This window comes from Syngnathus leptorhynchus, chromosome 3, assembly GCF_054491065.1.
Source record: "Syngnathus leptorhynchus isolate UIUO chromosome 3, UIUO_Slep, whole genome shotgun sequence".
In the NCBI taxonomy this organism is placed as follows: domain Eukaryota; kingdom Metazoa; phylum Chordata; class Actinopteri; order Syngnathiformes; family Syngnathidae; genus Syngnathus; species Syngnathus leptorhynchus.
Window position 1 is genome coordinate 10,124,599 of NC_141197.1, and position 26,875 is coordinate 10,151,473.

At 40.3% G+C, this 26,875-nt stretch overlaps 2 protein-coding genes across 2 annotated transcripts; both read right to left on the bottom strand.

Moving 5' to 3' along the window:
• Positions 1–1,082: 1,082 nt before the first annotated feature.
• Positions 1,083–10,098, bottom strand: LOC147059189 (SHC-transforming protein 1-like). The gene is made up of 12 exons (XM_085907983.1): positions 9,769–10,098; positions 8,693–8,763; positions 6,796–6,856; positions 6,159–6,275; positions 6,030–6,083; positions 4,681–4,732; positions 4,466–4,592; positions 4,006–4,186; positions 3,519–3,591; positions 3,089–3,185; positions 2,038–2,185; positions 1,083–1,902 (listed from the first exon to the last, which is right to left on the bottom strand). The coding sequence occupies exons 1-12, from the start codon at positions 10,096–10,098 to the stop codon at positions 1,774–1,776; spliced, it is 1,440 nt and encodes a 479-aa protein (XP_085764109.1). The 3' UTR covers positions 1,083–1,773.
• A 1,898-nt stretch (positions 10,099–11,996) lies between these two features.
• Positions 11,997–26,610, bottom strand: secisbp2l (SECIS binding protein 2-like). The gene is made up of 18 exons (XM_085907610.1): positions 26,293–26,610; positions 22,353–22,534; positions 21,333–21,657; positions 20,762–20,900; positions 19,653–19,876; positions 19,392–19,416; positions 19,196–19,263; positions 18,954–19,064; positions 18,752–18,868; positions 18,002–18,169; positions 17,766–17,907; positions 17,500–17,669; positions 17,022–17,154; positions 16,778–16,940; positions 16,016–16,236; positions 15,651–15,805; positions 15,345–15,561; positions 11,997–15,120 (listed from the first exon to the last, which is right to left on the bottom strand). The coding sequence occupies exons 1-18, from the start codon at positions 26,311–26,313 to the stop codon at positions 14,480–14,482; spliced, it is 3,222 nt and encodes a 1,073-aa protein (XP_085763736.1). The 5' UTR covers positions 26,314–26,610; the 3' UTR covers positions 11,997–14,479.
• Positions 26,611–26,875: the final 265 nt, after the last annotated feature.

A 26,875-nucleotide genomic window follows, 5' to 3' on the forward strand; every position in this document is an offset into this window, starting at 1 on the left:
TGCAAAGTATTGTGGGAAGTTTAGAAGGCATGCAAATGTTGTGATAATATCACAAGTCCTCAGTGGCTCTCTCTTCAGGGGCCCAAAAATAATGAACTCCATAGTTTTTGCTCCCAGTTATCTTTTACTTAAAAATGGGGGGGAAAGTGATGAAATTTGAAAGTGACCAAGAGAATAGCGACGTCAGGGTTGGTTATATGGTCACAAAAAGCTCACCTGCAAAATCCCATCCATCCATCCATCCATCTTCTGAACCGCTTAGTCCCCACGGGGGTCGCGGGCGAGCTGGAGCCTATCCCAGCCGTCATCGGGCAGCAGGCGGGGGACACCCTGAACCGGTTGCCAGCCAATCGCAGGGCACACAGAGACGAACAACCATCCGCACTCACACCTAGGGGCAATTTAAAGTGCTCAATCGGCCTACCAAGCATGTTTTTGGGATGTGGGAGGAAACCGGAGTGCCCGGAGAAAACCCACGCGGGCTCGGGGAGAACATGCAAACTCCACACAGGGAGGGTCGGAGGTGGAATCGAACCCGCACCCTCCTAACTGTGAGGCGGACGTGCTACCCAGTGCTCCACCGAGCCGCCTCCTGCAAAATCTCAAGGAAGGAAAATTTCACACGGTTGAATTTAAAAGGAAAGCCATTAGCGCCATCCTGTGGCTGAATGAGACCTCGATCAAATTGACCTTTGACGCACCCATTTAGTAACCGGGTTGCTTAGGGACAACTTCATAGCTTAATTACTGCTATTCAAAATATGTCTATAATCAAACAAAAAGAAAGTGTTTTATTGGTCATATTTGATAAGTAAATTGGTCATCTGGATAGGGGCAATTTTAAAGGGTGCAAAAGTGATATTTAGTAGTTCACTTCAAATAATATTTGGGAATCACTTTTACCACAGCGGCAGTCACGTTTTGCCTTGGGACAAATATAATTCACTAGTGCATGTTGCTGTACTTCGTGCAAAGATTATTTATTTGATTCTACATAATGACTAGTTTTCGAGAAGACAAAAAGTATCATCAAATGAATGTTATACAAAAGACAAGGTTTTCTATTATATCACAAAGACAAAGGGTGTTACAAATACAGAAATTATGAATATAATAGGATTAGAATCACAATACTGAATGAAGGCTATACTTTTTTTAAAGGTTCTTTTTAAAAATAACTGTGTGAAAATGAGCTCATCTAGACAAAGTATGTTTTTAAACATTTGCAAAATCCCTTATCCTTTGATATGTACTCAATTATAGTAAATCACCATCTTATTATTTTTAATGCAAATTAGGCTTGCCTTCGAATTTTTTTTTTCCCAGTTTTCCTTTCTTAATTTCATCCATCCATTCATTTTCTATACTGCTTTTTGTAATGAAATGAAAAACCAAACTAGCATGCATTTTGAATACCCAGTGACAAAAACCAAACAAAAAAAACCACTGGCGATTGTGCTTAGAAAGTCAAACAGGCACAAAGTGGATGTGAGAAATACACATTGTACCTAATGGAGTTCCAAATTACCCATGTGTAGAACACAAATGAATAAAGTAAACTTGCCATTTGTAGAATTACATGCAACATTCAATTTACAAACACAATTAACATTTAAAGTAATTATGACGTAATTAGATTGTAATGGTGTCTAAATACTAGTACACTGTCCTACTCATGAGGACAAATAGCGTCGTAGTTCATGGACCTTGAAGGATATGGAATAAATGTTCAATCCACTGTCCATAGAAGTTATAGATGCCTCTGTGTTCATGTTAATGTCTCTGCAGGACTGGCTGTTTGAGGCAAAGCTGGTTACTCCCCGTCACAATAGGTATCTGGCTGTGCATGTGGAATCGGACCAGGTGACTCACATTACGAAAGACCTGGTCACAAGTTCGAACCTGTTGACACACACACACACACACACACACACACACACACACACACACACACACACACACACACACACACACACACACACACAAAAACAATGAAGGTGCTGATTCAAGCTCGTGTGCCATGTTTGCGACACCAACCTGGCCGTGTGGATCAACCAGTAGCAGGTGTCGCACCGTGGTTCCGTCCATCCCACTAAGTACATACTGACCGCAGGCCGAGCTGCTCTCTCGGACTAGGAAGTCTCCGTTACATGAGAGAAGTGACTCGGCCTGCTCTCTTCCTAACCTGAGTAAAGGATCACCACATTAAAGGAAAGCTGACCTTGATCACAGGGGAGTAAGAGTCGACAGAGTGGATTTCAAATTGCTATTGAGAAATATAAAATCAGTATGAAAGCCTTGTAAAATATATGCTACGTCAAGTCAAGTTTATTTGTATAGCCCTAAATCACAAGCAGTCTCAAAGGGCTTCACATAGACAAACTACAATGATTAATCGACAACTAATCAATTAGAAAAATGAATCAATAGCCATTTCTGATAATCGATTCGGGAAATAATTTACTTTAAAATTGTCAAGGTTCTCACGAGTAAATATTTTGCTATTTCTGTATAGTCCTTCATTTATGCAGACTTATCTTTGTGTTGAATCACAATAAAACATTCCCAAATATTGATTTTACTTTAGAAAATAAATTAACATTTTTGCCCTTTTTTTTCTAATACAGACCATACTTATCATTGAATTTTAGTTTACTTATGTTTTTTTTAAATATCCTGTTCTTAAATAAAAAGATGCAGATTGAAACTTGCTTTTTAAAATCTGATTTATCAATTAATCAACAAAATAACCGTCAGATTAATCAATTATTAAAATCGTTTGTTGCAGCCCTATACGCCATACAATATCCTCAAATAATATTTCTCCACTTAATTGAACAAAAATGGCATTCATCCATTTCAGCCTAGCCCAAAACAATAATTTCGTGTTTGTTTTTAATAAGGAAAATAACTCAATAAAAGCACATTTCATAAAAACAGTGCGATGTAACATTCAAATTAATGTAATAAATTCAATCTATGTTGTGCTGCTCTTCCTGGTGTGCCTTCCTTGGCCACCAAGGAGGCACGATCATACAGTTATGTAGACAAAGCAAAGACAAAACATGTTAAGAATGACATGACCCACCTGCCATGAAACCAACCCTCCTCCTGGATCAGGTGCTGGATGTGAGTTTTACAAGGAGGAGAACATTGTTTACTCCTCATCTCAGACTCCAAAGGCTCTAAAGCAGAAGGTTGAAGGAAATCAATAACAATCAGTGGTAAGAATTGATAAAGAAGTGGTACAAATACGTTTGTTACTGCACTTTAATAGGTTTTCAGGCCCAATGTACTTGACTTAAATATTTATTTTTGACAACTTCAGCATGACAAGAATAACGCAGCTGGCATTGTAGCCTTCTGTCAGGGAGTTGTACATTTATCCTGGAAATTCCATAATTCATTTACAGTAGTAGTCAAAACATGGTGAATTTTGTGAAAGCATTATAGGCATCATATTGATTGAAGGGAATATTTGTCAGAAGGTACATGTCGTGTATGTGGAAGAGGTGCACCTGTTGTTGGAGCATCCGTGTCCTGTGATATGGAACAATTCTCATAGAGTGAAATCGAAGCAGAGGAACCAATCTAAAACAACAAAAAAGTCATTCAGACAAACAATATAAATAGAAGATATACTAGGCATTCGCTGAATATTAATTTGTAACTTTTGTTTTTAGCTGGGTGTCATCTGAATGGTAATGGGAAGACAACAATACATTGCATAAAAGGAAATCTTATTTTACTATTGATCTTTTTTAACGATCTGTTTCTCCATGCAAAATTAAATTAATCATCTACAAAGAAAATAGTCAACATTCCAAAAAAGAATTACTACTACTCAATTACAATTGTTATCTAAGAATTTAACTGTTCTCACAAGTCTTTCTTATCAGCATAACTTTATTTGCTGACGACGGTTGTAGAGGGACCAAAGAGCCCGATCAAGGGGTTTGGTACACCACACTCCTGTACAGCCCACTTCTAAATTGTTTCTCTTACCCTTTCCTTCTCTGCCTTTGTGACCCACAAGTCCTCTACTCCACCAAAGGGTGACATCGGCCCCGGAGTCACGTTGTAGTAGTCATGACGCTCACTGGTCACATCAACATTATCATCATCATCTTTCGGGTCTGTTGAAGTTCCCTCTGGTTTCCATTTGTTGCATAATATTTGGGTTGATCTGCACGCACAAGATGAACTGAATTTCTTAGAACTAACAAGGGCAAAGCAGTTCATAAATATCAAGTTATCGTTTATGAATGTGACATAGAAAATAAAAGCATCTTATTGTTTAATCTGATTAGTGTGTTTGTCATTTCAATTTCTTGGAAGAAATATTTGTCTAAGTAGCATGAGTTTAATTTTTTCTTTTACCGCAGGGCTAAATATACAAATTGAAAAACCAAGCAACCGACAACAGCAGCAAAACAGAATCTTTGCCTTGACTCATGACGCATACCTGGGATCAGCTGAGACGAGTAACGGCGTGTGACAAAGAAGCTGTTTGAACCGAGACTCAAAGGCCCAACCGATGCTGCGGATCACCTCTGCTGCTCGGCCTTGAGGACACTCCAGGATGTGACACGCTTACATGCAGACAAAAAAACCCCCCAAAACATTTAGGATACAAAGTGCAATGTTGTGATTGGAGACAAAAACAAGGGGCCGCTGTACCTCTTTGATTGACTTGATCTTTGGCTACATATGCAATGTAGTCTTCCATGTCCTGCAAACACATTGCTATACTTTAGTGTAGTGCTTCTTAAACTCTATACACCATATATCATCTCAAATTATATTTGGTATCATGACCAACGTAGAGATATAGACCAGCATAATAAGCCTATTTCATGACAAACGAGGCTATTCCCCCCCCCCAAAAAAAGTGCCGGTTAATTCTAAGAAATACATAAAAAAAAATATTCATCTACATAAATAATGAATCAATTTGATTGTATTGCACAATAAAGTGAAGTAAAAATTGGACTAAAAATAAATTAGAAATCAAACTATTCTAGAAGAAAAAATACAAATTTATTGTCCCTGTCGTGGGAGGTAACTTGCCTCTAAGTGTGAGACGAATAACACTATTAATATTATCATATCATTATTATTATCATCATACAGATTACTTTGTAGTCAACAATAATGTGACAGAAGTCAAGTCAAATTCAGTGAACCGATAACGTCCCTGATATTTTTCCAACACAGTTCTTTGGCGCTTGGTGTCACGATATAAAGTTAAGTGTGACGGCAACATCAACAGTACAGTCTGATGACGGCAGCAGTCAGGCGAGTAGTAATGTTCTATGAATTGGCTGATTAGAAAGCAAGATACCAACAACATGTGATTAGTCGACCTCAAGCTTTCAATCCTCGCGATCACTAGTCGAGCGGCCTCGTCAGCTAGTCAGCTAAACCTCTAACTCGTAAAACAATTATACGTATAAAGCTTTTTTTTTTTTGTACCTTAGATCTGTTTGAGATTGTGGATGTAATCTAACGCAACATGTAGAATTAATTAATTCATTGCATTTTTAACATTGCAAAACTCCAGCAAAAAATTCAGAGTGCCCCCATCTTCTGCACCTGCTTGTGGATTTTGAAAAGACCGTTTGAACAACAAATCAATGAGCAGGCTGACTTAGCATTTGATAGCTGAATCTAGAAGCATTATGCAAAATAATTACGGAAACGTTCATCAAGCAGAATTTGAGCCACATGGCATGCCGCTGCTGATGAGCCATTTTGATTTGTGCTTCCAACAATCGGCCTACAGTGTAGAAAACTCGGGCTCTCCAATTTGTCTCATTTGTAAATAATGTTGACTTGGACGGAACCCGCAGGATGATAGATAAGAGTAATTGCTTTAAAGATGAACTTTGAAAGGTGAAGCCACTGCAGCTTGCACTGGTGACCTTGCAGCACCAATTAAAGCCAGGAAAAATCATTCAAAAAGGCAGCAAAGCAAGTTCAGTTCAAGTAGCACAAACTCTATGTCACACATGAAAATGAAAACGTACCGGGTCTCCTCCTGAGGCGAACGAAATCGCATGGATGGAGTGCTGGGTGATTCTCTGCAAAAGTGAGAGAAAGAGAAGGGCAATGTTTATATGACATAAGTTCTCATGTCGTCTCGTTCAAATAGTCACCTGTGAGGACGCGGCGAGGAGAGTGAGCGTGTCTGGGGAGACGCTGAGGATGACTCGCCTGCCGAAAAACTGCAGGTTGCTGCGACCCAGAATACAGAACATCTGCTTGTGTTCAGGCTGACAAGGACAGAAAAAGGGCTCATTTGTGCAAAGCTCTTTGAAAACACATTACCGACACAATCGCACAATAGTGACACTGTCACACACACCACATAAACATACAATACTTTCACAGGTTATACTGAAATGCCCTGACAGTCAAATGAAATGCTCTCACACATGAGTAACTCGGTGACTGTCACATATACACACACACACACACACACACACACTCAACACACAACAATGAAATCTCTGTTGCTCTCACACATTACTGAAATGCTCTCAAACTCGTGATTGAAATTTTATTTGGTCACCATGTACAATTCCAATGCTCTCAGACATCACACATTTTGTTGTTGTTGTATACTCTGAAATGTTCTCTCATTTGCTACTAAAAAAACTCACACATACAAACAACTTAAATGTTCTCACATCAGTATACTAATGACGCTCTTACTGAAAATTAAGTTGATTTTCATTTCAGTGTATTATCTGAATGAATTTCAGTATGATGCATGAAATGTTTGTTTCTTACACTTTTTATTTTCATTGTGGTCTTGGTGGTGGTCCTCTTGCACAGTCTGTTGATTGCCTCTCTGCATGACACACACACACACACACACACACACACACACACAAGAAACGTACACAGCCAGGCATTGGAAGGATATACGGTTTTTCATCAAAATGTGAAATTTGAAAAATGCTACTCTAAAATATTGTTTTGGTTTCAGAAGCAAAAAAAAATCTTTAATGTGTTGCCATTACATAAGATGATTTATGATATTAGGCCTAGGATGACAGACAATGACAAAATGATTTAACAGTGTTTGAGTGTAGCCAAATCTGTTTCCTTTCAGATCTTTGAGCATGTTAACATTCTCGCAACGCTGTCAAAAGTCATCAGATGAGTTACCACGAGTTTCCCATCCATTCCGAGAATCCGGAAAGTCAAGAAGTTCAATCATTTTCACACATTGTGAACTCTTAGTTTTGATGCAGACGTTTTGCCATGCAACACGTTATCAGAGTATAGAATTGACTTCCCGCAAGTGGGCCACGTGGTAGAAAGCAAATTGATGCTTACACAGTCATGAGCCTGCAAATGTAACTCAATAATATAATCATATTATAATATAGCAAAGTGAAGCCACATCTCGCTGTTAAATATTACCCTTCACTGACAAATATTTAACTGACAAAATGAAATTGCCTGTTCAAATAGCTTTGCAACTATATAAACTGTACACAGTAAATTTTGTCCATTTAACTCTAATAAGAACCATCATCATCATCATCATCATCATAAAAATAATATAAATACTATGTGTGTAAAACGCAGCTTTTAAAATTTAGAACTAAACTGTACCAGTTCTTAGAAATAAATATTTTGTTTCAGTGTAGTATTTACTCTCAATATTTTACTTCCTTCCAAGTGTTAATTTATTACTCAGACCGAGACCACTTACTCGAGCAAAAGGTACTCTACAAAATATACTGTGTGTTAAGACTTGTAAGAAGAAGCAGCAGCAGCAATTAAAGGACAGTGGATGACCCCCGAAAAAAAATCATCCATATCTTATTGCCATCGGTTAAAGTTGTAAGCCTTGATTGGTGACAGAGAAAAATGCCCTAAGTTGAATTGTATTGGAGGATGGGAGGAATGAATAGGCGGCACAGTGGTGCACTGGTTAGCACGTCCGCCTCACAGTTCAGAAGGTGTGGGTTTGATTCCACCTCGGGCCCTGGTTTATTGTCTCAGTGTGCCCTGCAATTGGCTGGCAATCAGTTCAGAGTGTCCCCCACCTACTGCCCGATGACAGCTGGGATAGGCTCCAGCATGTCCGTGACAATGGATGGGAGGGATGAATGATTTCTGTCCATCAAGGCAATACTGTATTGTTTCTATTATCATACTCAACAAACAAGCATTCCAATTACAGATTTATTTATTTATTTATTTATTTATTTATTTATTTAGAGCAAACCTGACAATTCAGTAAGGGATCAAGTCATGATTATCCCCCACTGTATGCTTGTGATTCTCCTGTCAGTATCTCTGGCTTTTTATGGGAAGAGATTTTACCCCTTTTTACCCCTTGAAGACAACTTGCACATAATAGATTTAAGTTTCTCTCTTGCCCCCCCCTCCCCTACTTCCTCTTTCGTAATAAGTGTATGTGAGATCATTAGGAGGAAATTCACTTAATTACATTTGCCGGCCAATTTCTTGTGCAGTAATCTAGCAAACAGAGGTTGCTATGGTCATGTCAACTGATAAGACGTCACCAGGAAATAGCGAAGAAAAAGATGTCACACGTTTCATTTACTGTTACTGAAAGAGATGGTTTTTTTTAGGCGTGCACAGTTGGAAACAAAAATAATGTTCTTTTGTATTATTCTACATGTAGCAGTGGAGTGGGAGAACTTACCGTGTTACTTGCTTCCTTGTATCAAAGTCGAGGGTTCTCATGGATTGGATCACCTCCACGCTACCCATATACTGAGAAAGGGAGAGAGTAAGAAAAGCACAACAGAGAAACTGAGTCTTCTAAAACATGCAGGAAAGGGGCCCTCAAGAATCGGATTTGTACACCAGTGCCCTACAGCGTGAACATGGCCTTATATTAGTTGTTCTATACAGAGGATGAAAAACATCTGACTTTGATTGCGGATATATTGTCTGTCTACATGTTTTTTTACACCGTTTGTATTCAAGCCATCGTCTAAGCAATGTAACATAGATGATAAAGCTGGAGGACTGAAAAGTGGACACAAGATGGTATACTGGACGTGGCAATAAACAGTTTGAAGCCTCTTTTTCAGATGGATTCTTCACTTTTTGATAATATGCTGCACACTGTTACATTCCCTGTATTCATCAATTTGTTGTGTAGGTGATACTATAAAGAATATGAGACATTTATACATTTATTTGGGTTGACAATTTTAATGGCCCTCCGAGGGAAACGATGACTGTGAATAAAATGATTTTGACACCCCTGCGAGTCTAAACGGATCGCGTACCTCAAGACTGTGCTTGCATTCAAAGCAAAAAGCCACAATTAAGTCAAGTCATCACTGTATTGCCTTTTACTCCTGCATGACCTTTTCTGACCTTAATCCGTGTTCACACATACACTATTGGCTAAGGGTAACAGAACAAACCCAGATTCACACAAACATCAGAATGTTGAATTCATGTGTGTGAATGTGTAAGTTGTGAGTGGGTGGGAGAGTTAAGGACAATATGTGTGCTTGTTGACAGGTGTAAGACCCACACCTAATCATTTAGTTCTTGGTTACCAGTTTCACACACACACACACGCGCGCGCACACTAGCAGTCGAGATGGGGGGGGGAGCGCAGAGCCAGGATGAGTCACTACTGCCTACACAGAAAGCTGACTGGAAGGAGGGTGTGAAGTGTGTGAGATGGTGACTACGTAGTATCGCACAATGTGCACCCCAATGGCCAAATAAACAGAATGGTCACATCATGTACCTTACCCTGATGTGATGGTGGACCACTCTATGGACCACTGAAGAGCACTGCTTGCATTTGTGTCGAGTGCAAGGAGGACAGATGGCCGTCCCGGGAAAGCTACACATGCAATGGAAGGCGGTTGGTCGTTTTGGGTGATTGGTCACACTCCCCTCAACACTTCCGGCCCCGGGTGGTCCGAGTGGAGGACTTTGCGGTGGGGCTTCATCAGGTATGAAGTCCCTTGACACGGATGGTGTATCGTGGAGGAAATCAGAATCCAAGCAAAGAGACCAGTTGTCCAAGGAAGTTTTCGAATCGTTGTGCAGACGGCTGTATTTAGTGCGCTTCAGCATGCTTGGACTGTTGAGAAAGTGATGCATCAAACACATGCAGGACAAATAGAATGTTGGGTTGACTGCATGAACTCTACCTGGTTACTGTTCTGTTGTGTGATGACACAAAAAGGTACTAGAATTAGACACATTGTTGATGATTTCATTTGGTTATACTGCAAGATAAATGGTACTCACCAGCATGCGACTGGGACATCCCATGTAGTTTCAAGTCCGGTCAGCCTCACACCAAGTCCAAAACTTACAATTTGAAATCACCTGTCCTTCCCTTGACAACTTTCCTTCCTCCCATTTCTCCGTGCAGATTTTATGAATAAACTGGAAGCTCTTGCTCATCAATGAGTCTCTGTGTGAGGACGAGCGTATGAATGAGCAAAGGAGATTGACAGGGAGCCCCCAGGCCCTCCTCTTTCTCTGCCCCTCCCTTACCTAAAACCGCCGTCCAATCACAGCAAGGCTGAGTGACTCATGCTGGACGCGCGCACACGTATACAGACGCAACGGGACTTAATACCCAGTTATATTTTTTTGATAAATCCAATCTTTTAATCTAGTCCTTCACGTCAAGCGCAACAAATAATTATTCTGGCCCCTAAGGTGAACAGAATGCGTCCGTGAAGTATGACGCTGGGTCATTAACTTTTCATCTAAAACATGTTCAGAAACATCTTCACTGTCATCTAAAATAATATCTTGTCTTGAAATATATGGACGGAAATTAAAAGATGTATTTACACCAGAAAGGTCCTTTGGTCGTTTGCAGAATCATTAGTTTACCGGTAAATTTGTCGACTTTTGCTAATTTGCTGTGAATTTTGCTATTAGTGTCCTCAAAAAAAGTGCAGAAATGTTGAATAGTTGGACGTGAAAATGTTTTGTTTTGAATTAAGATCACTTTTGAATTTAAGATTTGTCCTGTCACCCTAAAGTGCAAAACGCCCAACGTTTTAAATACTTCATGTAGGATCTTATTTCTATTTCTGTGGCGTGCAAGACATTGAGTGTAGCTGAAATTAACAATTTATTCAAATTTATGTTCTGTAAAAGGCTCTGTTACATCGACAGCGTTTGTGAAAGACCTATGTAAAGAAATGGGGCGATATCAAGGACGAGTGAATGGAGCCTTAGCTGCGCTTGACCTCCCTCTAGTGGCCACTCTTTAAAACTACTCAAGGCCAACAATGCGAGGAATCAAACAGTCACTACAGTCATTTAGCCCTCATTTTACATTGATATTTCATTATGTTTAAATCCTTGAATATCTGCTATAACTACACTTTAGCGTGTTTGTATTGAATGACTTTAGATAGTCGAACTGGGACGACAAATAGCATAGTAACATAAAACTACAGGGAGAAAAAAAGCAAGAGATCACTACAAAATGATCAGTTTCTATATATTTTTTCTACATATAGGAATCCGTTTAAGCAACATGAACAAAGAAGCATCAATTACTTGATGCTTCTGTGTTGACTTCCTAAGAATTAATTTCATGTGCTTTTCTAACTAAAATACCCTTGGGCGAAATTAACCCAAAAGTACAGTAGTGCAGACGATAACATGCATAGAACAGACAGTACAGATTATCACGTTAAATTACTGATATTTTACTTTGCCCAGTCGATCCAATTCAATTACGTAATTTAATAAACAAGCAAAAAGTAAAATGATGTCAAGCATTCAGAGCCTGTAAAGCATCCAATGTATTATTGCAACAATGGGAAAAAAGTCAACTCTCGAATGTGTGTTTTTGTGTTCCCGTGTAACATGCACACTTTTGCGGCAATTATTTAATCATTTCAGGGTTCTGTGTAAAAGGCAAAGGCGCAGAATACCTGCGTTCCGGCTCTGATGCAACTACACAATGTAATTGTACATAAATGAACAAAACATCCATATGAATTACTTAAACAACATTTTAATTATGTTAATCAACAGTCCATGTATTTTAGGGATTATGAGAAACAGCCTCTTACAATGTTGCTAATGAAGTTGTGAAAGACTCATAAATATTCATATAAAGACATCACACTGAAAAAGTACTTCATCGAACCGTTTTTTTGTTTTGTTTTGTTTTGTTTGCTCATTTTAAATCACAAGAACTCTTTCTTAGTACTGTATGTACATAGTGCAAAAAAATACACGCTTGTTGTCGATAAACACTTTGATGGATGTGGCAACAAAAAAAGTCCACGAGGACAAAGTACCTTTTATTAAGCTACAAATACTTTCCGGATCCAAACGTGTGACACTTAAGCACGCGACTGACTTAATTCAATTCTACTTCTAACATTTTAAAATGGCTTTACAAAGTGATTGGGAGTTTTTATTATATATATATATATATATACACAATCGAATACTTGTCATTAAAAGGCATGAGTAGTTTGAACGTGCTGTCGTAAACACGGGTCTTCTGGGTGATAGTCGTCATCGAACAATTTAAACACGGGTGTTAACTGCTTTCTGAACGAAACAAAAACTTTGCAATGGATTACAAATGAGACAACTGCAGTGTATTAAAATATCATTACCTTCAGGAAAAAAGCCCAAAGCATGATCGTGACTCTTTCTACCAACAACAACTGTTTCTGACAACCAAGTACTGTACAGACGCTACTGTTCTGCTTCTTAGAAGTTAAATCATCTGAATGGAAAATGGGGGAAAACACTTTTTCAACGATAATGAAACACTTCCTGCCACAGATGCGAGAATGCTGTTGAGGAAACTACACAGCGACTAAGCAATCCAAACAGTGTCTCCTTTCCTTCCTTTCCTTCCCTTCCTTCTTTCCTTCCTTTCGGGAGAAGTGCTAGCATGAACACAGTATGTACAAGAAAGGTAAAGCTCAAACACAGCAAAGTAAATGTAAGCTATGTGCATGTAAACAAACACCCACATAGAGCTGTAAATGCGCTCCATGAAGTTGGTAGCAGAGTAGTTACAAGCTCTCTGAAGCATTTCGCAACACTTGCCCCCAAAAATGGTGTCTGTCAACTTGGGATGAGGACACATGGAAACAAAAGTTTATTCCAAATTCAAGTGTTACAGGTTAGGGGTTGAATTTTTTTTTTTTTTTTTTTAGATGAACCTGCTGCCGCTTGGTCCTCGAGCCTCTCCGTTGCGTGCGAGTGGTCTGCACTGACAGATGCCTGAGATTAAGGGCCTGATTTACTAAGATGCCAAATGGCGTGTTGACTCACTAGTAACACAGGACGAGCAAGCTCCGAAAAAGCTTGATATCCGTCCTGGTCCTGGAGACCCCCTGCACTAACAGGTCAAGTGCGCTGTGAACAAAAGGGGCTAATCTAGCTCCCTGTAGACAAGAAAGGTTTGCTTCAAAATTTAGGAAAGCACTCCATGTGCAAAACAAAGTGGTAGAATTAGAAGTTTAAGTTGAAGAGGCAAACAAATGAATTAGTGAATGGTATGTATCTGCCATCCTGTTGAACATGGTGCTTAAAATGCAAAATGCACCACAAATTGTTTTTAGGAGAGCCCAGAACAAATTGTCACATTGTATTTGGTTTTTGCGTTGGAGTCATTTTAGCAGAGATGAACTGAACTTTGTCATAGGTGATATAGCATTGGGACTAGCATCAGCAGTTTTTTAGGTGTAGTGGTACACGGACTTCCTCTAGTGTTATGTCAACAAACACTGATTTAAATGTTGAAATAATAACTCAGTTACAATTGCTTCAACCTTTTTTAAATCAGTGCATTTGTTAAGTGGGAGTCAGTTGTATTTAACTTTTAAACAGATTTTCAATGACTCTTTTGGAACGCTTTACTTTCAAACACAGGTACACTGTTTTATTTTCCTATTTAGGTGGTCACAGATGACATAATGTTACAGCGGCTTACACCAATTATGAATCTATCGTTGCGGTCAGGCGGAACCCTCGTTTGTGTTCAATTACATATTTTCCCACAATTCATATTGTTGGTCTGTCCCGAGCATTGGTTCATTGGTTTTGTGGAAAACTAATGATTTGGGAATGCAAGGATTTCGCCTGACAACAATGATAATTTTCAGGAGTAAAATCACAGCTTCTGTTTGAATAAAAACTTTGGATTTTATGTAGCTCAGGATGCTTTGTGTAAAACGTTTGAGAATCATTAGGTTGCTGAATAGCCAATATGCTGCATTCAATTGTTTCTGGCATTCAAGCATGTGGGAAATGACTGGTTATCGGTTAGTAGATCAGGTTCTATTTGCCTGCGTTTGCACACGCAAATCTTGAGTAAATCAGGCCATAGGTGTAAGATTACGTCTGGTGTAGTCATGGAGATGCAAGGAGAACAACTGCTGGTTTTATGGGATGAGACCACGTGGGTGAGACCAGGAGAGAAAAGGAAGACGAGGAGGAGGAGGAAAGGTCAGGCCGTGACCTCCTTGGCCCCCACCTGCTCTCTGCTCTCTACGTTGGTATCTGCGATGGCGTCTGAAACAAGGCCTTCCTCATCCTCGCTCTGCGCTCTCTCCTCCTCCTCATCATCCTCATCCTCCTCTTCTTCCTCATCATCTTCTTCTTCCTCTTCCTCCTCTTCATCCTCCTCGTCTGTACTGTCCTGGCTCTTTCCCAGCTGCATGTTCTCCAAGGTTTTTGAAACCCACGACTCAATGCGGCTGTTGAGAGTCGGTACCTCTACGGAAATGGGTTCCGGCGTGTAATCCTCCTCTTCCTCATCCTCTTCCTCTGCCTCCTCCAACATGCCAGGGACCAAGGTGGAGGTGGTGGAGGTGATGGAAGAGTTGAGCGGCCCCCTGCAGCTGCCGTCCAGCGAGCCTGTCTCGGTGCTCTGCTGGGAGGCCAGCTCCAGGCGGTCGTCGGCGCGGACCTCATCTCGCTCGCCGTGAGCCTGTGTCGGGAGCGGCGCCCTCTGCGGGGCAGCGGTTGTCGGGATTGCCGGGGTCTCATTGTCTCTGGGGGGAGCAATAGAAGGGGAAGGGACACTTTTTTCGGCCTCCACTGGCTCCGGAGCATCTGAAGTTTCAACCATACTTCTCCAGTTGGTTTCTGCAGGAAGGGGGGAAGGCTTGATGAACATTTTCGTATATAAATACGTATAGAAAACTATTACACTGAGTAGTGAAATGAAGTACGCATGCATTTTTGAGCACAAATGAAAAAGAAAATAACATGAACACACTAAAAAGAAATCATTGTATCCAAGTTAGGCGCGCTTATGGGTGGCTAACAAGCGTAATAATATATAAGGAAAGAGACACGAGGCATCTCACCATACTCCTTCTCATTGACCTCCGAGATGGGCTCAGAAATGACTGAGCAAAAAGACGTAGCGGAAGCTGCAGAGTGGTTGCGTGAATGTCCCATGTGTGAAACTTTCTTGACGTGTTTCAAAGCCTCCTCAGCCTGCTCTTGTTCCAGAGATGACACCATGTCCTTGTAGGCCTGCCTGGCCTGTTCTGTTAGCGACACCAGGTGGTCAAATAGACTCTGAAAGAAGCAGATAAGAGGCACTCTTATTTTATGAAGAACAATCATATGAAAAATAAATAAAGGTAAAAACCAAGGTAGTTTAGTACCTCAGCTCCAGAATAGTTAAAGATGCCAACCACACTGACGGCCACAAGTTTGTTGACGCAGCGTCCGAGAGCTTTTCTGCCTAATGCAAACACAAACGGGATCCCCTGCTCTCTGGCCATGGCAATTACATTGTAGAGAGCTTCATCCAAACCACCTGTAACAAAAGTCACAGAAATGCTTCAAATTAAAAAAATAAATAAACAAGCTTTCAAAAGTGAAATGACACTTGGAGGCACAGTTCTACTTGATCTAGTACAGCACTATATCAAACATTGTCCCTTACTAAGAAAATGGATAGCTGACTGACAATGTAAATTCATAATTGTGCTTGTATGCCACAGTGAGGGCACAGCTTGCTCCCTACCTTTGGCTTGGATCTTTTCACAGTTAGGAGAGATGATGACGCATTTGATCTTTCGCAGCTTCATGTGCTTGGTGACCTCCCGCAGGCCCATGACGAGGCGGCGTTTGGATTTGGCCTTGTTGGGGTCCTTGTGGTAGAAACGGTCCTGGAAACGGACCAGCTCCTGCAGCAACAGCGTCGCACTCTCGTCAATCTCCTTGTTTAGGACTTGGCTACAGTACCTAAGGAAGGCAACAACATGACATGGAAGAATGGCAAGGTTAAGGAAATATGAAAACACCACTAATGTCGTTAAGACATTTAGCAAAACACTTTGACAACTTGAAGCCTATAAATTTATTCATTTACTTTGATGTTTGGGATAATCATTGGTGGTTTTGAACAATGTAAAAAAAAAAAAAGTCAAAACAGGCTGCAGGCTTTACGCTATTGTCGTGATAACGTATGGAACTGTTGGTCACATCAGAGGAAGGCAAGGAGCTTTAGCTGCAAGGGCCATTTGGAGGCTATCAATGCAAAATGTGTTAGAGAAGGCTGGGCAAGGACAATAGGCCTACAGCGGAAGACACAAAGATAGCTTTGTGGCTACTTGCATACATTTTTGCTGAGGAGGCTCAATGTGTCGGACATCTGTGCCCTGCTCTACAATTCTGTATTGTACAAGGGCCCCCTGAGAAAAAAAGACCCGCTAATTCCGAGACGCTTCTCCCATCCAAGGCTATTTTTGGGTGGGATAACTATTCGCAAGAGTGATTCACTTACTCTCTGAAACGTCGACTGTGGATTATTGTGAGTGCGTTTGAGGCCATTGGACTCCCAATGCCGGAGCTCGAAGGAGAACCCTGTGAAACGGGGGTGATGCTGTATGGAGAGTTCTGACTGGCTGGGGAGAGGGATGTGTCACTGGGGACACACAGGCCATTTTCTGTGACATAAAGAGAAGGAAGAACTGTTAACAGGGATTTGATTTGGGGAGAATAAAGTACTCGTATTTAATTTATCCCACCTTCTTGAGAGGCAGGCTCTTGTGAAAGATCTTCAGTAAAATGTAAACAATCATCCCTATGCTCTTCTTGGCTCGGCAACTCTTGTGCCGAGCTTGTTTTACCCTTTTTGCCTTCTCTCTCCATGAGAATAATCTAAAAAAAAAAAAAAAGCAGATAAAAACAGTCAGAACAATAACAAAAATGCATTACGGTGATCGATTTGAACAAATCAAGCAACCAAAACCAATCCAGACGTTAAATCAAGGTGTCAAGCACACCACACCGCATCCATCAAACAAGAAAATCGATGGCAGTTTTTGAAACATTTCAAGGTTATTGTCACCATATTAAAAATAACACACTATGTAGAGACAGATTTTTCTCATTCAAAAATGACATATTTCGTTATAGGGCGTTTCGCCGGACAGCGACAATAAAATGTGACGTAAGGCCATAGTGTCCACGCTTCTCTTGAACAATTATTATCAACTCATTAACCTTCTTGAGAGCCGTTGGTCGCTTGACTTTGGGTATCTCTCGCTCCTTCCCTCGTTTTATACGTGGAGCAGTGGAATCCAGAGTGTTAGGGGAGCCCAAGTGAGGTTGAGGATGACCCTTCAACATAGCTGTCAAGCTGCCAGTGCTGTGGAATGGCATAGTTGTTCCAACTGCGGGGGAACAGAACTATGTGAGTAGATGTGTAGAAAAAAAAACGAAGCAGAATTCCAAAAGAATATTAAAACTGAACGGTGGGGTTGGGGTACCTGCAAACGATAGTGGCTTGGTATTGGTGATCTGTTTGGCCTTCAGTGCCAGCTGCTGTTTAGCCAAATCTGCCAGCATGTCTCCTAAATCCAGCGTGACAGGAGTTTTACTCTTCTTGCCTGCTGCCTTGGTGAGTGCCTCCTGTAAAGAGGGAAAAGAAAAGACAGAACAGGATCACTTGACTAAAACAGTTGACTCCCGATGAACATTAACTCTTGAGTTCCTAACACGGTACCTGTAATTTCTGCTGTTCCATACTAATCTCTGAGTATTCCTGAGCAGTGGCCACGGCAACAGCCAGTGCCTTCTTCCTCTGGCTTTTGGCCCTCTTGGGAACCGATGTGATAATGGGGATCGGTGTCTGCACAATGCTGATCGGGGAGTTGTCTGCTATGTTTTCTAGCTGTGATAAGGAATAAAACATTAAATGTTCAGTTGCTTTGCAAAAGAATCAGCACAGAGCCTGTTTTTCACCCAGTGGTACTCTTTTATTGAAGTACCACCCACTGCTTTTGTATTTGGTGCAGGATAGCTTTGGAGTAATAAAACAACGTTACAACTGTAACTACGAATCTAACGAATCCTGAATGGCGGTCAGATCATGTTGTCATTTGGAGTTTCCGTATTCACGCAAGAATATTCTCTGGGGACATCAGAACAACGTTTCAATGCTTTCGTAGTTGGTGTCATTATTGCTATTCCTCTTAAAATATAATTGAAAATAACATCTAGCAAGATGCTGTAAAAAGGTTGGATTTTTCCACATCAAACAAATTTGGAGAGTTTACCTAACAGGAATACACAACGTAGAATACCCCCCCGCCCCCCAAACCTTAACCGTAAACCCCTTTGCATCCGCTACATGTGGCAAAATAAACAACATCGGAGTTCATCGCTCCGAATCGATTACAACCTGGCAGAACCTTAGCTGAAAGTGACTTAAAATATGTTCTGATAACAGTCTACAAATATGCACTTGGCCTACCAGATTTCGACACAGTTTTGGCTGCGTTTGGGTCTGGGATGGCGCATCTGCTTTGGTGCAGCGCTGGACACCATTTCCAGTGGGTAGGTCTGGGAACTCATCTCTCTCATCTTCATCCTTGTGTATATAAAGTATATTTTACTGTAAGAAATAAAAAGGGGAACAAGTGAAATAGTACATGAATAAGCAATCGCTTTCCCACTTCAAAGTAAAGGGGCTCCGTTGTGATCTCGTCACGTGTGACCAGTACTGGCTGCAATCTCTGTTCCGACTGGTTTGGAAAACCACGCCCTGGACAGGCACTGTGAAAATCCTACAGAGGGGAAAAATATCAAACGTTGACAAAAACACAGTTGGAGAATTTACCGGATATTCTGGTAATATCTATTATTATTCTGTGATATAATAAATCCAAGTAATCAACTCCAGTAGTCTTTACTGCACCTGTGAGAAGTTACTCTGTTCAGGATTCTTCCTCTGGTCTACTCTGTGGAAATTTACCCATGTACCTGCTATAAGAGACCAAGTGCATTGTAAATTTCAGTTCATAATTGAGACCATGCAAAGATAAAGCTTTACCACTACAGACATATTAAGTACTAAAAAGAAATGTATTCATAAGAGCAGAATTTAAACTTACTTGTCATTACACCAGCCTCAACCCCCTAAAGACAAAAAAAAAAATATTGCAATTAACATCATAGTTGATTTGACAGTTGGAAATGTGTCGTTAAGGAAATTGCTACACTTGAACTTTAAATAAAAACTTTATATTCATGGATACATCTGAAACGTTTAATGTCTCTACTGCTGAACGGAACAATATGGGCAGTCAAGTCAACAAAACACATTATCAGAGGTGAGATTTAAAGAAACAAAATAAAAAAGCCTGTTGCCATACGGTGCACGATGTGGACGTCTCTACTGTTCGATGTGTTAGTCCTGCTGCCTGTTTATGTTTGGGGCTACAGTATCCACTGTCGCTGTCAATGTCAGCTTCACTGGTGCCCTGATCGCTGTAGCTTTCAGCAGCATTGGATGCCTGTTGCCTCTTTGTTCGGTTCTTCCACAGTAGCGGACTGGCAGGCTCCCCAAAACACCGCCCAGATACCTCACCTGGGAAATCTAACAAAGAGGGATCAAATTAGACACACACATACATTGATACAAGATTGTCATACATGTACTATCACAGAACACTTCATTACCAGTAGTTATTTCATCATTCTGACAAATGTGATATTTAATTAAAAGCATAGTCAAAACAGCAACAATGTGTGGCGTAGCCTGCCAATTAACAGACCTACTATTGTTAACAGCCCATCTGTGCTTTGATGCTTTTCTATTTCATCAATAAATATATTTAATTGGTTTAACATCACTGTAAAGTACCTTTGGGGTCCTCATCAGAATGACAGTCTTCATGAAAATATAGCGGACAGGTAATTCTCAAATGATTAGGACAATAGCTTCCAACAGGCTGTAAGTCGACTTATTTGTGAGTCAAGACACATTAGATTTCAAGAAATAAAAATAGATGAAAACATTTTTTAAATATATGAAATAGTCTGTATATTTCATATGCTGATGATATATGATGAGATATGCTGTTGACACGTATCTCTGTGGGGGGGGGGGGGGCGCGCATCCATGTTGATGGAACTGTCGATGTTTTCAAAGGCATACAATGGTCATTTACTTTACTAAAACCAGACTCGGTTCATGTGACATGACTTGCACAAAAGTAAATACCCCAACTGGAATCTCTACATTCTCTTTTTGTTGAGGAGCCCAATCAGTTGCATCATCAACCAGTACAACCAGATGATGCGGTTACTGGCAGTAGGCTAAACTTCCTCACTAAAGTGAAAGTAACATACTTTCGAATAAATATTTTGTGAAACATTACCATCTTTTACTGCTCTATTAAACAGCTAAGATAAAAGTTTTCAAAGTTGAAGATATTCCGTCTTTTACATCCCGAAAGCAATTAAGGAGGAAGATGCTTACCTGTCTGTTGGGCAGCATCCACCAGTAGTACTTTCTTGGTCCAACCATCATAACCATTGTTGCAGAATTCCTTCTGCACAGTCAAAGTCCTGCTTGGGGGGCGGCGACCCCTTTGTGGCTGGCAAACACCTAAATGTTGCTGTTTGATATTATAATGAGAGGAAGACAGTTGGCTGTAATATCTTGAACATGAGAAAAAATATATACAATGGCACAGGAACATCAAACGTGTATTATTATTTTTATTTTCATTATTATTATTATTATTTTAAAAAATATATATCATAAGAAAAAAGGAGGGCAAAGTCGGAATCAACAGGGAAAAAAAAATCACAAGATTTTCATGCATCTCTGATTAACATTTGAAAAAAACCAGTATTTATTTTTTCTAGGGCTTACCATCATTTGGGTCTTGGCATTATTTTTATGTTTTTTAATAATTCTGTTGAACCACAATTTCAAAGCAATGTCTGTTTTTCTTTTACTTATTATTACTAGTATGTTATTCATTAACACAGAGGTTTCAACACTTATCTGTGTATGTGCCAAGTTTAAGAGTAGACAATTTTACCTTTGGCATATTTGATCGGACCATGCCTCTTCCTCTGTGATTTGCTATTCCATATGTTGGCCCAACAGGCGGAGGCCTTTCACCAACATCTGTCGAGACGGGGTTAACAACTCCAGGCTGCACTGGTCCTGCGTAGGTGCCAGGGAATGGCTGGTAAAAGCCCATCATAAGTGGGCATGGGGCAGGCATAATCTGGTAGTAGGTATAGTCATTGGAAACAGGGGGCTGAGGGGAAGACATGATTGGGTAGGCGAAGTAAGGACTACCAGGGCCAGGGTTGGGCTGATGCCAGCGCAGATCCCCGGCATTGTACACTGGATGCTGCCTGTAAAAAAAAAAAAAAAAAAAAAAGGATTATTTTGTTGTCTTTATGTTTAGAATGATTGATCACATTGCTATATACTCTGATCTGACTCTGAATATAAAATGCACATCTTAAAAACAACCTCAACAAACACAAGATGTTGCTAAGGGGGAAAGTCCTTTAGAGGAAGGATGATGATTGCATCTGTGGCATCACAATGAAGTACATGAGGGTTTGTTAAGATGGTGCTGGTGTGGTCATGCTACAGAAAGGTTGACATTTTCACAACCAACCTGTTACAGCAGTCATTTCCTTGCATTCAAATAGCACGGAAGGAAACAAAAGTGCGGATGTGTGCAGGATATAGAAGATCACTAGTGTGAACAAAGAGGACCTGCTGGAAACTGGCTATGGTGCCATGTCTTTTTCTCATGGATGCACTTAACTAGAGAAGCGGGGACAACGGACATAATCACGCTCATGGGGAGGTCTGCTCACACTGGTGCAGAGGCAGAACAATGATGGGAGGGGACAAGTCAGGAAACGGAGCAAAGCTACTTTACACAAGAGGCTTCTTCCATTCAAAAGGTGTTGTCGCTACATGAGATTTAAACTCAACTATGAGTGAGAAAACCATGCAAACTCCACATAATCACTCTAATGCAGTGTGTGCCGTATTAATTAGCGGCGACATTTCCCAGTCTGTGACACAATACCTGTTGGGTTGGTTCTCTTGAACAAAAGGGTAGCAGGTGATGAGGTAGCTCGGAATGGGAGTAGTTTCCACTCCTCCGTTGCCGCCTCCCGGCTCTCCAGATAGACTCATGCTGACCAGAGATCCCTCAAGACCTTTTGTCTGTGGGATGAATGGTTCCACTTCAGCTGAAAGTTTTACATCCTGTAAAAAAAATAAAGCATGATTACTGGTGGAATGTGAGGAATGGAACCAAGTTAAGGCATTAAAATGACAAAACTAACTGTGAAGCCTGGGGTATTCCGATCCATATACAATATGATGGACTATGGGCAGACAAAATTAAGCTCCTGACCTCACTCCAACATAGTTGTATGAACAGCAAATGGCAAATATGTGGTGGTGGAACACTTTTCTTATTAGATCAAACATAAAAACGAGCCACATTCACAGTAAATGTGCAGGAGTGATCATACTAAAATTAGGGTTTGCTATTCAAGATGCTGATCAATCACATGATATGTATATACACAGTGAATGAATAAGACCCAAAAGATCTACATCTGCTCCACCAGGTAATCACCAACATGCAACATGCAGTAGGTTATAAAGTAATTACATTGACATGTAGTTACCCTGATTTTTATATATATAAAAAATAAAAATAAAACGCCCACAGATATAAGAAAAGGTTTTGGTGGAAAAACTAACATCACGTGTGTAATAACAGCCAATTAAATGGCTGACATTAATTGGTCCAACCCAAAAAACAAACACTTGTGGTATGATTGCAACTCATCTGGGATTTTTAGCAGCTACACTAGCTCATTGTTTTTCCGTGAAGACAAATGTCACCCTTTATGGGTCAGGTTTTTTTTGTTTTGTTTTTGTGATTACATTGCCAAGGCATTCGGGAAACTACTGCTGTTGACATTTCCAAGAATTTTCTCCCAAAAAATTTAATTAACTATCATCAAGTCATTTGTTTGTTGGAAATAATTTAAAAACGGTCCTTGTTGTCATCTTTAAGATGTGTCCAATATAGCCAATTAAAAAGAGGGGTGAACAAGTTCAGCAAACAAAGAGGCTTCCTACTTTCTCTCAAACAGTGCCTGTAACACAGACAAGCCACTGTGTCCCACTACCATTGGCGGTGGGTGGTTCCCCCCGCCACACACTTTTCCTTCATACATCAACAAACGTCATCTTGTCTAAATAGAAATGTAGCAGATTAAGCCTATATAACCAATTCACAGAAACTAAACAGCAATGTTGACTCTCAAGATGCAGCAGGATGTGGTTGCAAGTGATTGTTTTGTAGTGGTAAAAAAGCCTGTAGTTACAATTAAAGATGAAAAAAAAAAAAATAGACCAACCTATGAATGCACATAATGTAAAATAAACACTAATCCAAAGTTTCCCACTTAGTAATATTAATAGGGTTAGGGTTAAAATGTCTTTATCATATATTGTGTGCAGCCCAACTAGTCAAAACACAGTGTTAGGTTTAATTTTTCTTTTTGGGAATATGAATTAAACAGGCAAATTCCAACTTATTTTATCCATCTCATGGTGCGATCATTTTGCCACTTGCTGTCGACTGAAAATTACATCAGAATTTCTCAGGTCTGAGGTCAAAACCAATCATGCATGGCTCAGTTTAAAAAAACTGGTGAGCTGCGATTGGTTGTGACCTGAGACAGCAACCGTGAAGTCAATTTCAGTCGACAGCAAGTGGCAAAATGGCTGCCTTCTGAGATGGATACAAATGGGGGAATTTTGCTGCTTAACTCATATTCCAAACGCAATAGTAATCAGAAGGCCATGTTTAGTCTAGTGGGGACACATATCACCAACATATGTCTGTGAAGTATTTTTGAGGGTTGACTTCCCCTTTAAAACACTGAAATGGTCCTTGATAAGCTGTGACAGGATTAAGCCTGAGAGGATAACGGAGACAGCAACACAAGATAAGCTAATTACAATGCAAGGAACAGCGTGGAGAGACTGACTGACTTTGTGCATGTGCGTGCATGCGTGCGTGTGTGTGTGTGTAGAATAGCTGCAATTGTTAAAGTTGCATTGAGGTCACAGACAGATGTGCATCCTTTGGTGATGGTAGAGCCAACACTTAAACAGGGATCCATTGAAGCTTTTGTTTTGCTAGAATTAAGCATCTTTGTGTCAAACTGTCATTTATAATTTTAATCCTTCGTAAATGTCACTTTTTAACATTACACTCATACATGTCATACTGTGCTGAGTGTAGTGGGTGAACTGAAACGACAAAAAAATCCATTCAAGAGTCACGTTTGTCATGCAGAACAAAACCACTACCACTCCATTGCAATAGATCAGATCTATATCTAATATAAAAGTACAATTCCATTAGGAATTTTGAAATATGCCTATCTTTGATAAGAGATTACGCATTCATTCATTCATCTTCCGAACCGCTTGTCCCCATGAGAGTCGCGGGGATGCTGGAGCCTATCCCAGCTGTCTAAAGGCGGTAGGGCAGGGCACACCCTGAACTGGTTGCCAGGGCACACAGACAAACATCATTCAAACTTGCAATGAAACCTCTGGTATGATCAGGTACGTCTTTAGTTAAACAGATCATTTGATTCCCTATCCCTGGAATTATTATTAAATATGATATAACCCACATTTGGTTCAGTTTGATTTATTTTGCATTTTTGGAAAAAGTAGAAACAATGACAGCCATTATTTTAGGAGGGTGATCTATTTTGATCAATTTTCTTTTGTTTTAATGGACTAAATCAGACAATATTACTTTGGAGAGGTTGCAATAAAAACTGTTGTTAATTTGATTATTAGTTGACGGTTAATTGATAAATTTTGAAGCTTCGAAATCGATGGGAGAATCGGTCAAATACATAGTTAATTTTAAAAATAGTTCGATTGTTGCAGCCCTATAGTACATATCCAGTGCATATCCATGATACAGAAGAAGTGCTCCAACGGAAAGCAGTTTGCACATTTATGTGCTACCAACGATATCAAAACAGTTTGAGGATTTGATTATCCATCTTAACATGGATAGGTTGTGCTAGAAGGACCAAAGTTATTCTTTATTCTCGTGTGCCCTCTTCGTTCTCCCAGTGCATCAAATGGTCCAACTTGTAAGGGCAAAAAACATACTAGTGTACATCTCAAAATAGACATGAAGGTTTGAAATAAAAACGCTTATGTGAGAAGCGATTGCGTAGACATGTCAGATGTTCTTATCAAAGTTGTGACGTAGGATGTTGTTTTGTTGATATTCACCCTTAAACGCTTGCCACACCTAATGCCAAACCACCGTCACGCCGAATGTCTTTGCAGTCGTTGCAGACACGTACACGCAAGCGTGCGCACACGCACGGAGAGGCGGTGGAATGTCAGCAATGCTGAAGAACCAGATATATTCTTCTCCACAATACCTCTTTAAAGCTCTTCGCCTCACCTAAACGCACTCTCACGAATCCCTAGGAATGTCTGCATGAGAGTTTATTGACTTTATTCTGCATCGATCGGGACTGACCATGTGAACTGTCGCTCAGCTGTTGCTGCTTCTAACCGTCGTTCAGTGACAGCTGAGATGTTTTGGGTCATGTAGCTTCAAGCCAAGTTAGCATCAACATAGACGTCGCTTCTCATTGTATAAGAAAATGATGACAAAATATAGAGCAAAACACAAACCCTCAACTGGCGACAAAACCAATGTCAACTTGTCACACCGATTTTATTATTTTTAAAAAAGACAGAAAAACAAAAAAAAACAATGCATGATAGCCGTTATGTGACAAAAGCCCTTGCCGTTAGCTCTTCAGACGATGCTAGGCAAGATCTGTTGAGCCTCCCATCTCAAAACAACGTGTGCTTTAAACGTGATAAACTACACGTTTGAATTCAATAACTTGCAAGATTGCAAAGCGTAATTAAGAAAAGTGTATTACCTTAATGTCACTTGCATCCATGTCAGTCACCGACACAGCGTCTGTCCGTCACTGACCCCACAGTGGACGTCAGGATGTAGGCCTTTTTAATTTCTTCATGGTAAATATTATTACCAACGATCCCCTAAACTTCAACGATATGTACACTCGGGTTCTAACTGGGTGCACTAACCGGCTTTGAGACGGAAAAACGTCCCCTTGCAGTGCGTTAGCGCCAAACGTTGGTCACTGGCACACTGCGATTGAAGCCAAGTTGACTCTCCAGTGAGAAACGGGAGTCACCTGAGCGGAAGTAGTTGAGGCCCAGCGACGTTCCTATTGGCTGGATTGTGCTGCTTCGTCCAACCGCGTCATTTAGACACAGTCTCTTTAATAAGTGACGTCAGACAAGATAGGTATGGTGAAAGTAAACACTCCCTGTTCAAATGATTTTGTGATATACTTTCCGCTAACCAGTACGACTCACCTGAAAACACAACTTTCTTTTAAAGAGGGGCAAAATAAACGTGAAATTAGAATGTGCACACCCACCTACCAATAACTGTATTTGGAATGAATCATGCACATTCAAACCCAGGTAAAA

What these genes read in the sequence shown, in the direction of transcription:
- LOC147059189 (XM_085907983.1), bottom strand. Translation starts at nt 10,098, where the DNA reads ATGCTGAAGCGCACTAAATACAGCCGTCTGCACAACGATTCGAAAACT. An exon ending in CAAAGGCAGAGAAGGAAAGG is followed by an intron (nt 3,592 to 4,005) that starts GTAAGAGAAACA and finishes TTGTTGTTTTAG; the next exon opens with ATTGGTTCCTCTGCTTCGAT. An exon ending in GAGGGTTGGTTTCATGGCAG is followed by an intron (nt 2,186 to 3,088) that starts GTGGGTCATGTC and finishes TCCTTTACTCAG; the next exon opens with GTTAGGAAGAGAGCAGGCCG.
- secisbp2l (XM_085907610.1), bottom strand. Translation starts at nt 26,313, where the DNA reads ATGGATGCAAGTGACATTAAG. An exon ending in GGATGCTGCCCAACAGACAG is followed by an intron (nt 19,877 to 20,761) that starts GTAAGCATCTTC and finishes CCTCTTTGTTAG; the next exon opens with ATTTCCCAGGTGAGGTATCT. An exon ending in AGACGTCCACATCGTGCACC is followed by an intron (nt 19,417 to 19,652) that starts GTATGGCAACAG and finishes TTTTGTCTTTAG; the next exon opens with GGGGTTGAGGCTGGTGTAAT.